Source organism: Coffea arabica, chromosome 11e (genome assembly GCF_036785885.1).
Source record: "Coffea arabica cultivar ET-39 chromosome 11e, Coffea Arabica ET-39 HiFi, whole genome shotgun sequence".
In the NCBI taxonomy this organism is placed as follows: Eukaryota; Viridiplantae; Streptophyta; class Magnoliopsida; order Gentianales; family Rubiaceae; genus Coffea; species Coffea arabica.
The window spans coordinates 14,792,339-14,806,580 of NC_092331.1; the positions used below are offsets into that span (position 1 = coordinate 14,792,339).

General features: G+C 33.4%; 1 protein-coding gene across 1 annotated transcript; it reads left to right on the top strand.

Annotated features, from left to right (window-relative positions):
- The first annotated feature begins 9,087 nt into the window (after positions 1-9,087).
- Positions 9,088-9,414, top strand: LOC140021151 (uncharacterized). The gene has a single exon (XM_072071923.1). It carries the CDS (start codon positions 9,088-9,090, stop codon positions 9,412-9,414), a length of 327 nt encoding a protein of 108 aa, XP_071928024.1.
- Positions 9,415-14,242: the final 4,828 nt, after the last annotated feature.

The following is a 14,242-nucleotide window of genomic DNA, read 5'->3' on the forward strand; positions in this document are numbered from 1 at the left end:
CGAGACAACAAGCAAGGTGCTAAGAATAAAATGAAAAGGAAAAAAACAAGAAAACAGCAACAAAGCACTGCCGCATGTAAACGGCTAGAAGAAAACATCAATCAGAGTTGCCCAAAGTTTTATGCCATTTTTTTCTGGATTTGTTTTGTTCAAATGCACGAAAGATAGCCATAAACATCAACGTCCCACATATTCATCCGATAAAGTTTCTAGAAGAACCCATAAACCCATCATCTGGATTCAATGCCAAACAACCAAAAATAGGAAAATCTGGGTTGGAGAAACAGCTTGCAAAACCAGACATGTTTATGAAGCTTTTTACAAATGGAATGGGTTTGTTGGTAACTACCAGAAACATGGGGTCATTTCTACACAAAAAGTCTCAATGATCCATGCTAACGCAGAACCCAGGTGCAATGAGATAGAGCAAAGATCTGAACCAACATCGTATGAAAAAGAAAGCACCAAAGGCAGGGAAAACAGAACCATGAAACCAGAAAACCAATCACCATAGGATATGAATCTGAGTATAGGTAAGTGAAAGAGAACGGAAAGAAAGGGCTACCTTATAGATCTGAGCACCGAGTATGTGAAACCCGTGAGCGTTGAAGATGATCGTTCTCCACAGAAAGCTAAACCTTCTCCAGACTTTGATGAAGAAACCTTAAATCTGGACCTTCCTAGTCTCGTCGTTTCCTCTCGATTCTTCGCTTCTTTTCACTCTATCTCTCACTCTCCTTGCTTCCAGCCGCCACCCAAAGGAAATCTCTCTTGCTAGCTAACCCCAGTTTTTCTTACGCCACCACTTCCTCTTGTTTTTTCTCTCCCTGCCGTTAGATATTCTTTCTCCTCTCTATTAGACTTCAACCCTTTCAGCCGTTACCTTTTTCATCCGTTGCTTCCCAAAACCCTTCATCCGACGCTGCTCCACATCTCACGTCCTTCCTCTTTCATTTCTACCCTCCACCTATCCTCTTCTAGAATTCTCTAGGGCCTGAGGTGTACCAGACACCTGGCCATTTATCACTTAAATTGCCCTCAAGGGCCCTGCTGCAACTCTTCTTTGCAAGCTGCGGACGAACGCAGCTTGCATGTAAAATTTTTTTTTTTTAATTTTAATTTTAAATTTTACATTTAAGGCCAACTAAATGAATAACAAATGAATATAAGGGCAAGAGGATAATAGTAATAATAAAAATGCTATAAAAATACTAGGAAATACCCAAAACAAAAATTATGAAATTAATAGATAATAATTATCACTAAAATAAAATAAAAATAAAAATAAAAATAAAATAAAAGTAAAAAAGATAATAATAAATAAAACGGTTCAAAATTTGGTGTCTACACTAGTGTTCACACATTTTCTTGGAATTACCACCTGTCCGGCGTGTTCTAATTTTGGCAATATTGTCAGGGATCTGAAATGCTGGTGCTAGTGTGAATTTCTGCATAATCTTTGCTTTCTTGGTTGTATCTCTGAGTTTCGCAATGCTTGAGGACAAGCATTGTCTAGGTGTGGGGGGATTGATAGAGCAATTATTTGGCACATTTTGCACTGTTATTTTGTCCTAATTTTGGCTACTCACTGTGCTAAGTATTGAGGTTTTGCTCATATTTCATATTTGTATGAATTATAGGTGGTTGGTGTAAAAAGTGCTTTCACGAGACAAAATTCCAGAAAACTCTCTATTTCAAGGCGTGACCACGCCAGAGAACGAAAGAGGTACATCAAAAGGACGGACCCGCGGGATTAACATGAGGAAACAAAAGGTGATCCACGTGAACCAGACGCAGGGGATCGGAACCCTTGGACAAAAGCCTTACTCCTAATGCTTTTCTACTGGCGGCGGCTATTGAAGATATAAGAAGGGCCAGATTCACGTCTGAGTTATTAGATTAGTTTTGGAGCTTTAGTTTTCTTTTTCCAGATCTGTCAGACGTTTGTTTTTCTTTTAGGTAGCAATCAATTAGGCTAGCTTTTGTTTCTTTTCATCGTCGGACGCTTTTTCCCTTTTTCTCTTCGGCAGCAGTTAGAATAGCCTTTTGCTTTTGTAATTGCGGCTCCAATACGAAGACGAAGCCAGGTTTCTCTTTGTTGTTATTTCAATTAATTTACCTTCCCCCAATTCCTCGGCAATTAATTTCTGGGCAATTGTGTGGATGATATTAATCAAATCACGCGAGCTTGACATGATGAGGAGCGGCTAATTTTCTCCTCTACCCAAAGGTCGACGCGAAGGCGCGATCCATAATATCTGTGAGATCTAATCGAATCTTCATTATTTCTTCTCATTTATTGCTATTCATGCATTTCCTGAATTAATTGTTCATGGGTATTTTATTAATTGAATATCGACGGCCGGGTATTTGATTCAATTTAATAGCCTACTGTCACATTAATTAAATTGAATCCGTAATTGTTCGTTTAGTTGATACCTAGTGGCAACCACCATAATTGGCTTTATGTTGAGGAAACGTAAGATCTAACTTAAATAAACCCTCTTAGCGTGTTTATTGGTTAGGGTTGGGTTCTTCTAGCTCTAATGCAATTGGATAATTAAATTCCTACGGTCGTACCTAGGGTTGTTATCTGGTTAGAGAAGCAGTCAATGATCGTACCTTGACTGTCGAAAAAGTAAGGAAGAACTGGTTGTCAGAGTTTGTTGATAATTATAACAAACCTAGTGACGAATGAATGAAATATCTTTGCATCGATGATCATTTGATTGGACCGTGCCTGAACAGTTGATCCTTTGGGTAGAATTTTATCAATTGCTATTTTTAGTAAATTGTACCTGTTGAGTTAGCTCTTGAATTTTATTTATTTCATTTTTATTCTCATCCCATCAATTATCCCCCAACTCATTCTACTGATTTGGAAAGAAATAATTTTCTTCCCGCTCCCTGTGGATTCGACCCTACTTGCCATTGTACGCAAAATTAATATTTTTATAGACAAATCTGGTATATCGGATCAAGCAAACTCTTCGGGAACAGGTTGAATCAAGTAACCCATTGCACACCTAGGGTCCCTGCTGCAGTACTTGAATTTGTTCTATAATTACTTGTGATGGTAATTAGGACTTTTTAGTAATTATTATTGCACAGGTTCGGCACCTGTCAGTGGTGGTGGTGGTTTTGAGGTCGAAGAGTGATTGTTTGAATTCAGCGTGAATGCTAGGTAGAAAATACTGGCCGGAGTTTTGATGCACACACGCTGTCATATGAGTTTACAGTTTGTTTTTGGGAATTTTTGGATTGGGGTTATAATTTATTTTTGGGAAAAGTGTTGTTTTAGATCCTGTGCAGTTTTAGTTCTTAAAGTTTTGGTAAAAACAAATCTAATTTTGTATATGTGCAGTTTTAGTCCCTAGCATTTTGTTGAAAACAAATCTGGTTCCTAATGTATCCAATTTAAAGAATTTTTTTCAATTATTGACAAAATTTAGTCACATATAGTATGTGGCTAGTAAATTCAATTTCAAAATAAAGAAACAAAGTAGTAGTTATCTTTGAACAATAAGGACTAATTGTGAGAACCCAAGAAAAAAAATTATGTGTATGCCCTGAATTTATTTCATTTTATTTATTTTGATATTAGAAATATTATATATAACCAATAATTGGTTAAATTAAATGCCTAATTGAATCCCTATAAAATTGAGAGTTTAGAAAATATCCTAGGATGGTGTGAGAAAATTCTTATAGGGGTATGCAAATTGGAACAAACTAAAGTTTGAGGCAATATTTGAAGATGATAAAATTTCAACTCCTTAGCAAGTAAATAAATTAATGTCAAAAGACCATTTCAACCTCAACACTTGAGCAATTAACCATGCAACCCAATTGATCATTCTCGACTAAGCATAAGACCGAACAGAGGATTAAAATTCGGTGTATTCCATTTGGTATCAATTTGCTAAGAGCAAAAGAAGAACAACTGAGAGCTAAGCTATATTTTCTCCAACCTCAAAACTGAGAGTAGAAGTGAGAGTGAGGGACAGAAATTTTGCTAGCTTCAACACCTGCTAACCACAACCAAGCGAGAGTAAAGCAAGGAGAACTGGAGTGAGAATCTAGTGCAAGAATTTTGAGGAACCGATGCAGAGAATTAGAGCAGTTTGCAATTATCGAATTCTGGGGGAAAAGATGTAAGATTCTGCAATAACTTCCTGCCTATTTAGTATAATTGAATATATACAAGCTGCATGTTGAACTTAGCTAGGAAAATGAGCTCTTGGCTAAAGAAAATTCTGTGTAGCAACCGAAAAGCTGTAGGAAAGGAAAATTGCGGAAACCGAGAGTGAAAATTTAAATCTGCAACTTGTTATTAATATTTCTTTAGAGAATAATGTTAAGAAATGCATGCAATATATTTATCTTAAGTTTATAAGAGGTTTAGCTAGAAAACTTGTGAAAAGTTGGAAGTTTGAGCTGGAAATTGCTAAAGGAAAGTCACTGGAACTTTCCAACTTCAGCCGAGAGGAAGAAATGAGAAAGTTTCAGCTACCTTTATGAATTTTGGTTCAAAAGAAATCTATATTGAGCTTTAATACATTGTATAATATACTGGACTTAACATGCATGTTAGATTTAAGAGTAAAATAGAGAGGTTTGGCTGAAGAAAATCTGAATTAAAAAGACTGACAAAGTGCAAGAAAAATTACTGGGATAACTGAGGGAGTGAAGTTAGAATTTTAGCATTTGTTACAAGAATTTTCTTGGAAAATCATGCTAGGAGATGCATGAAATATATCCATTTCAAGTTATATAAGATCATTAGCTGTGAAACTTATGATATATAGGTAGTTTTAGTTGGTAATGTTGAAGGGAGGCTGCTGGAAATTTTCCAGCTTTAGCCGAGAGAGGGAATAGAGTTTTATCTAACTTTTCTCTTCGAATTCCTTGTTATAAATTCTATACTGCTGCTTAAGTTACCTTGTAACATAACAACAACTCCTGTATGTTAAGTTGGGAGTGAGAAATTGCATAAAATTGAGAAAGGCAATTTCATACTTACACTGTTAAAATTTGCTAAAGGTTATATGTTGCTGATGACAGGATTACTTGAGGCTAGCTAATTGGTGGAACTGCTGCTGGAATTGTATGCAAGTTTGCTTTAGATTAGATTGGACAGAAAATATACTAAGTGTTTAGTGTTTTAAGCAAGTGAAAGATAGAACTTTGTTGAAAATTCTGAGGTAATGTAGCTGGAAACATGTGTGCTGGCCGAGGGAGTTAGGAGGTAGAGTTCTTGTGTTATTTTGAAATTTCCAAGATAATTGGTTATAAATTTTGTATAAAACATCTTATAACATCCTGTCCTAGTTTTCATGTGCATCTTATTGATTTTTATCACTTAAAAAAAACTGGTGAATTGGAGCAAATTTAAACAACAAGCAAACTAGAATCTAGTTTAGCTTAAAAAGGAAAGAAATGAAAATTTCACTGGCCTTAATCATTAAATTTGGGTTGAAAATAGTTTAACCTTAGTTTAAACACCTAACAAGACCTTAAATTTGGAGTACATGTATATCTCCCTTGTTTGAGTTGATAAATTTGATAAATCTCGAAGAGAAATGTAAGAAAGAATTGCTGGAATTTCACATCTTGTTTTATAAGCTAAGGAACTTGGTTTCTAGTGACTTAAACCTTAAATTGGTGAGATTTTAATGCTTAAAACTTCTCTCCTTACATTTTAGAACTTTAAAACTTATGTTTGGGGCTGCACATAAAATTCCTAATCTTAAAAGTGTGAATCAAATGGGAGTTTTAAGAGTACTAGACTGCTTGGATTAGTTGAACTATGTTTACAGAATCCTAAAACTCTAAATAAACTTATTAGAATTCACATTAAGAATACCTAAATGATTGTAGTTGTATTTTACCTCAGGAATTGAGAGTGATCAAGGTTTAACCCAGAAAATGAAGCTTAATTGACCTTTAATGGTGAGTGTTTCCACAGTTGTGTGTTTAAATTGCCTATGTGTTACTTAAGTGATGTTTATGTGATTATGATAGTGTTTTATTGTAAAGTGTTTTCAATTGTTCCTCGCCTTCTAAGTCGGGAGTGTACTTTATCGCACTCGACTTAGTTTGAGTTTGAAGGTTGATAATTGATCAAGTGTTGTTGTAAGTGTGCATGACTGTAAGCCGTGTGTATACTTTACCACACCAACTGAACTGGGCCCCAAAACCCTTTGTTCAACAGACTATTCGAGCCAGTAAAAGAGATTGGTCGGATAGGACGGTAGCTTTGGGTAAGTGTATTGGTATGCTCGAGTATTACCACGGAGTAGAAGATTACTGATATTGATATGACCATCTAAGTGAGAGAAGTGTTTATTGTTTTGGAGATTATAAGGAGGAGTTTGGTGGAGTGTGTAGTGTATTGAAGTGGCTCTAATGCGAGCACCGTATCCTTTTAAAAGTGATTGTTCAGTGAAGTGTTCTCTAATTCATTCAGTGAAGTGTTTCTTTAATTGTTTAATTTTGCTACTTGTTTAAGTGTTTAATTGATTGTTGCTTGTGAGGGACCTCACTGAGCTTTAGCTCAACCTTTTAGCTTTGTTTTCCTTACAGGAGTTGGAGATTGAAGAGTGATTGGAGTGAATTAGAAAGTTATTTTGAGAAGATCCGTTACTGTGTGTATATATTGTAGTCATGGTTTCTTTTGGCATTTTGAGATGGTTGAATCTTTTGTTTTGAGTTTGGTGTGATGTTAAGAATGGATATTTAGAACATGTATTTTGTTTCTTTTATTGGGCGAATTTATGTTTCAAGCTGATTGGAGTTGTACTTAAGAGTGAATGTTCAGTTGTTCAATGGTAATGTTATCTCTGAAGTTAATGTAAATGAGTGAACCCTGGCGAGAGCCAGGTAGGCGATCCGCTAACTTTTAGGGTACGCCCTAAAAGAAAGTGGGATCGTCACACTAATAATTCACGTACTAACTAATTAACTAGTAAAAAGAAGGAAAATCTTAATCTTAAAAACTAAAACTATTCAGAACTCAAAATTGATCAATCCAGAACTTATTTTCATGCTCTATTCCTACTACCTCAAGCAAAAACTGTAATACTAAATTTTTTAATATAGATTAACAAATTTTCGTTATTGTTTTGTTTCTTGGTTAATCAGTTACTAACGTGCCATCACATGAGTTATTTTTATTGTTCAAGGTTGCTCACTATTTTGCTTCATTTTAAGAAGTTTAATTCAACAAATATGTAACTGGACTAATTCCGTCAATATTTTTAAAAAATCTATCAATTATCCTAAATCTGCATCAAAATGGTAACATTAGGAACCAAAATTGTTTCTAACAAAACATTAAGGATTAAACTTGTACCACCTCAGAACTCAAAATTGATCAATCCAGAACTTATTTTCATGCTCTATTCCTACTACCTCAAGCAAAAACTGTAATACTAAATTTTTTAATATAGATTAACAAATTTTCTTTATTGTTTTGTTTCTTGGTTAATCAGTTACTAACGTGCCATCACATGAGTTATTTTTATTGTTCAAGGTTGCTCACTATTTTGCTTCATTTTAAGAAGTTTAATTCAACAAATATGTAACTGGACTAATTCCGTCAATATTTTAAAAAAATCTATCAATTATCCTAAATCTGCATCAAAATGGTAACATTAGGAACCAAAATTGTTTCTAACAAAACATTAAGGATTAAACTTGTACCACCTACCAAACATTAGGGACTGGATTTATTTTTGTTGAAACTTTAGATATCAAAATTGTACAAGTATCAAATATTGAGAACCAAAACTGCATTTCTCTTTTAATTTTTCTTAATTTTTTTGGGTTTGTTTTTGTCTTAAAATTTTCTTCTTTGTCCTCACGCACCCAAACTTTTGCAAATTTTTGTAAGGACAAAAGTATTAGAATTTGATTGAATTATTCTTGGAGAAAATGACCGAAAAATGTCCTTCACATTTGATAGTTTTACTTTGGAGTCCTTCATCTTTAAAAGGATGACGCATTTTGATGTGTACTATATTTTTCTTGCTTAGTTTTGTACCAAAAGGGCAATTTAGAGTTTTTGTAAGAAAATCTATCTTGTTGGATCTACATTGTTACTAAACAATAAAAGTAGAGGAGGTATATGCAATTTTTAAAACCTGGGGGGAGCTCTCTATAATTGTTGAAAAACTCATGGGAGTTTTGTGAAATTATCACAAAAAGTGAGGTGAAAAATCATGAAAAATGTTCTATAAATAAGATACCTTTCCAATCATTTTGGACACAACATATCAAATAATCAGTCCGCAGTACTAAAGTGCCTGATCCAGCTAGACTAGCTTCTTTCCAAGCAGCTAACCAATATAATGGCTTCCAAGGCAGCTTTATTTTTCCCTATGTTTTCAGAATCGGACCGGGTATCGACTCGGTCAAGCTCAGGGATTAGGGGTCAACGGGTTCAATCGGGTTCGATAGGGGTTGAACCGGATGACGTCATAAATAAAAATATTTTAAAAATTAAAATATTATATGTAAAATATATACCTAATAACATGTTAATATTAATAAAGGTATATTCGTATATATTTGATGGTTCAAATGTATTTAACGAGAAAATACAAAGAAATTAGAATAATCAAGTAGCAATTTATATTATTTAATGAGAATTAACAAGTTTAAAATTAAAATTATGGATTTAATTGAAAAAAAACACCAAACTTTAAGACAACATTGATAAAGTATGAAATATTTGAGATATATTAATAATTTTTAACAATCTAGGGGTCAAAACATAATATTGAAAAAGTTTGAGTTTTTTTTTAAAATGCTTGATTGAACCGAAAAATCCTGTTTTTTTCCGGTCAAACCCGGTTTTTGACCGGGTTTTACTTACTCGGTTATTTAGCAGAACTCGGACCGGGCACTTGGCCGTTCTCGGTTCGACTGATCGAACCGGCCGATCCGATCCGAGTTTTAAAATACAGATTTTTCCTCCTAGCCTTCCTCTTTGTAGCTGCAGCTACTCCGCTCGCCTCCGCGGCCATCTATAACGGAAAAGACGTTCAAGGGCTTATGTTTCTTGGCCGAGTAACCTGCTCGAAAATGCCTGACCCTGAACCTTTTGTCCAAGGAATTAAAGATGTCGAGATAAGAATATATTGCAATGGAGGTTCAACAAGCGTGGCCCAAGCTTTAACGGATTCGAATGGATTCTTTACTGTACTTGGGAACACCCTTGATGGCATTACTTTCGAGCAGACCAGCCTTCCTTGTTTTGCCATAGCTGAGCTTCCTGGGGATCAAAGCTGTTCAGTTTTTTTGCCAAAATCAACCCTTACATCCACTATTAGCCTCGTTGGAACTCTTTCTCAGCATCCCACAGGCCCTTTTGCCAATGCTGCAGCAACCCATTTTGTCCCTGCTCATTAATTTGCTCTTTGCTTTTTCAACACATTGTCTTAGGATTCACTGAATTGTTTGATTCTTTTTTTTTCCTTCTTTTTTGAGCTGTTTGATTCTTTTCAGCGCCCTTGTGGTGTTATGTAATTTGTTTATGAATTATTTTCTTGCCATGCATGCAAGCAAACTGCTCATATTTGTAGGTGCCCATGTATGGGCATTCCTTGAGCTCTTAATTAATGCTTCCAAATTCTCATGACAATTTAGTTTATATATTTTGTAATGGATCTCAGTTATTTAAGTTTTATAGATTTTTGTACAGCTTAACAAAATAATTCGTCTAAATGAGAATTTGAAAAAATTGGAAAGAAATTGAACATTAATCTATCATTCGAATAAAAAGAAGGGATAATTTTAGAAACCTCTCTTGTGATTTCTGACAATTGCAGAGACGTCCTCTCAAGTTTATTAAATTACAACTACCTCCCTTACTTTTACTGTTTATATAACAATATAGGCCCAAAAGGCTATATTTTTTCTCAAAAATCCTAAACTACCCTTTTTGTACTAAAATTATTTTGCCAATTGCTCTCTTCCATATCTTAACCAAAGCATGCATTCAATTCTGAAGATTCATTCCATCCTTCATAAATATTCTTACCATACGGTCCCATGGAAATGGTCAAATTCACAATCAACCGCCCTTGTATTTGCATAATTTTCAACATAGGATGCCATGATTTAGCTCCATATAAGTGGCTCAACTCCTTCTACATGAGCCACATTATGGCCTTGAAGAAAATCCTTAGGGGAGATTTAGGCATGGATGAGATTAATCAAGTTTAAAAGAAGAAAAGGCATCATTATGACTATAGAGATCTTCAAGAAATTCATTTTGTCAAAAACCAAAATTATATTTACATAATTACACCCCAAACTTCAAATCCAATGCCCACACCTTCTCAAGACAAAATAATCTAACCTACTATCAAATCTCCAACACATGTTAACGTCTTAAATACAGAGAAGATACTTTGTCTCCATAGTGAAACCACAACCAACAATTGTCAAGCATAAAAGGAAATATAAATGTACTTATTAATACTTTAAAAAGTTTTCTGGAAGGATGATAGACAAATTAGCAAATTTACCAATTTCAATCCCACTTTCTTTTTTGGCCAATGATTGCATTATCATTGTATGCCTCTTCATCTCCTTTTAGTTTGATCATGAAATCCGATTTACTTCAATCATTAAATTTAATCTCTCAACTAAACTTGTGATTTGGCAATTTCAAAAGGAAGAAAGGAGGAACAGGAATATATAATAAAGTTTGAGAGATCACTTGTGGTGTGATTGGCTACAGTTATAGGCAATGGTTGGTGGTAATTTGAGAGTGAGTTAAAGGAGGAACGGGTTGATGGACGAGAATGAAGTGATAATAAGTGAGAGAGAATCGTCGTTGACTATAACTTGTAAACAGGATAGCTGAAGATGTCAAGTTTCATTTTCTTTTTTTAATTTCATTTCATTTTATTATACTATGAAGTAAAGGTCATTACACTATAGGCAATTATTTATTAAGTAAAGGTCATTATAGTCACTTTATTGTGATAAGGGAGGTCAGTGTAATTTATAAAATTTGAGGGGATCCGAGTGAAACTATCATAAACCTCAGGGGAGGTTTGTGAAATTATCCCTAAGAAGAAAGTACTAATAATTGTTGAATAAAGTGAAATTGTAATACCCAAAATTTGTGCTCCAAATGGGAATTACTTCTAAGTGGTGTATTTAATGGAATTACAACAAGAGCCCAAGGGCTAAAGTGCAAATATCCCAATTCATGTTCATTCCGAATTCCTGGACATCGGCCTTATCCATTCTTTGAAGAAACAGAAGGAATTGAAGGGAGATACAGCAGAGAAGACAATATACTATCATCCAACTGATTTCAGTTGATTCATTGAGATAACTGATTCATTGATTTAAATTTTATGAGCTGATATAATTTATATATAAAAATTTTAAAAGTCCACCCCTAACCACTAGGTCAATCTCACTGTTTCAATTAATATCAATAGATTGAAAGGAGTAATTGGCCTCTAATAATCCCCCAATTTTTATTGACGGGTGGTGAGTGGAGGAAGAAAGAGGAGATAGGATTTTTCTTAATTTTTAATTTTTTTGCTGTTTTTGTTAGGTGTATTTGAAGTTTTTTTAGGTTGCTCTATAGTGTTTATAAGATGTGCTACTGTCGCATTGTATTTGATATAATAATTTTTCCAATAAACTCCTAATTGAAACTGTGCCCTAAGTTTTATAATTCAATGGCATGTGATCGTTTAAGGTGATTTAAAATCGATGTTTGTGGCTACCATTGCAAAGCCAATCAACATCAATATATTGGAGGGCTAAATGGCCTCTACTAATCCCCAAAATTTTATCAGTGATCATAGTTGGTCTTCGACTTTTGTAAGCATCCATCATGTTCCTTACCTATAAATTTGGTTCTAAACGGTCGTTCAGGCCAAATATAGATATGGTAATTTTCACATTGTCTCCTAAGTTTAAGTTTATACATATTTCCCTTTTTAAAGTTTAAAAATAGGGCATATTACCTTTTAATTTTTTTGGGTAAAGCATTTAATAATTGACTCATTTGACTAACATTAAATAACAACATTATCCTTCATTCCGTCTAAAATTTACGTAAACTAGACAAAAACAAGGATACCTTTTAAGAAATAACAAGTTTAAAATTACCTTATATCTTAAAAATTTTGCTAACTTTATTGTCTATCATTAATTACATTCATCATCATCGTCATTAGATTTAGGGTGGTTTGATAAAACTGAAGTTTGAAAACTGAAATCTGAAATCTGAAATCTGAATCCATTAAGTTATCGGATTGTTAAGTATTAAATCAAATACATTTAAGTATATATCACATTCAGTAATAAGTGCATAGTTTATCACTTATTTTTGGAAGCAAATTTTACCTAGAAAATTCAGTGACACTTAATTAATTCAGATGTCCAATTTTTTGTTATCAAATGCATCTAAATATATTAAGATCTGAATCCATTAAATTTAAATGCTGAATTGGGTTAGCAAACAGAGCCTTAAAGTCTAACCACTTAGAAGAACATGTACAAAATTTGACGTTAACCCAGCAAGAAAAAAGAAAAGATGTTAAGGTAAATAGCATGAAACATTAGGCAATTTCACCATTTGATATTTCATAAACACTCACGTGGTATTTAAAATCTCAAACAGTAAAATCGTAATCAAGATTTCATACCCATTCACATGGCAGCTGAATTATTGAATAATATAGGCTTTGTTTGGAGTTGTGTTTTATTTTGTGTTAATTTATTTTTGAAAAGGGAAAGCATATGTTGGAACCACTTTTTATTTCATATACAAATTTTTTGAAAAAGTGCTATAGTAATATATAGATAACCCTAAAATTTAATAACAATCCAATCCGAGTCAATATTATATGACATTTCCTGAATGCCATGCGACAACAATCAAAAGTAAGGCAAAATGTGATGAATTTTTTGGGGTTAAGATGTGAAGAAAAAAACATTCTCCTAGTAAAAAATGTTAGGTTTATGAGTAAAGTTGTGTCCTTGAGAGATGAAGAAAGAGTATTTGATATGTAAGTAAAAACTCGAAATTTAACAGTTAATCACATACATCAAATCGCTAAGTTTTTGGGTTAATTTCGAGTTCCTAATTTATATAATGAGCCTCTTTGGTAGTATCATTGCTATTACATGCTTTCTTACCAATGCACTATTTCTTTTTTTTTTTTTTGGAAAAAGTACCAATGCACTAATGATTCATGGAGAGCAGGTATACTCACATTCAAAGTTAATTAATATTTGGTTGATCATGGAGAGCAGGTATCCTCAAGGCTGTCAATTTAGTTTTGTGAGTCTATTTTGACCAGTTCAAGTTCGGTTCAAAAAAATAAAACTTTTGAATTTTTATTCTTGAGTTCATATTATAAGGCTCATACTTGACTGAAAAATTTATTAAAACATCGACTTAAATCGGGTTCAACCCAAGTTCACGGTTAAATAGTTTATATATATAATATAAATTTTACATTTATGCATGTATATGCAAATTATTAACTTTTTATGTTATAATACGTATTAGTTCTAGATTATATTCATTATTGTATATAATATATATTAATTATATAATTATTTTGGATTGGGCTTTAATTAGACCGAGTCTGGTAAAGTCTATACTCAACTTACATTTAATTGGACTTTTATGTTGAAGACCAAATTTTTTTAACCCAATTACACATGAGGCTCAACCCAAAATTTTGGGGGCAAACAGACTGAATTCGGTCCAGTTCTACCTCATTGATAGCCCTACAAATCATCCAGATACATGGTCTAAACTATAAAGTACAATGCCAGAAGTGTAAGAATAATGCAAAGTCGAGACTGAATGCTATTAATACATGTGTTTGCATAGGAGGAGTGAATTTGACTCGAGATATTTCTTTTAAACATATTAAAAATTTTTAATATAAAGGAGACGATTTTTTTTTAAGTGTAAGTAAAAGGTCTCGAACTTACAACCTCTCACTTACACTACACTCCCTCCCTCCGTGCCATCCAACTCATCCCTCCCTGAGAAAAAGACGACTTAGTGGCTTAAATTTTGTTGTATCTTTATGTCTTAGTTTTTTTTTTTTTTTTGCTTTTTCTTTTGATTTGGTGACTAGTAGATATCTAGAAATGTAAATAAAAAAAAAATTCTATTGGTGTCCCTAAATTTTATCACATGAATCATATGTATCACAAAAATTATATTATTACATAATCATCC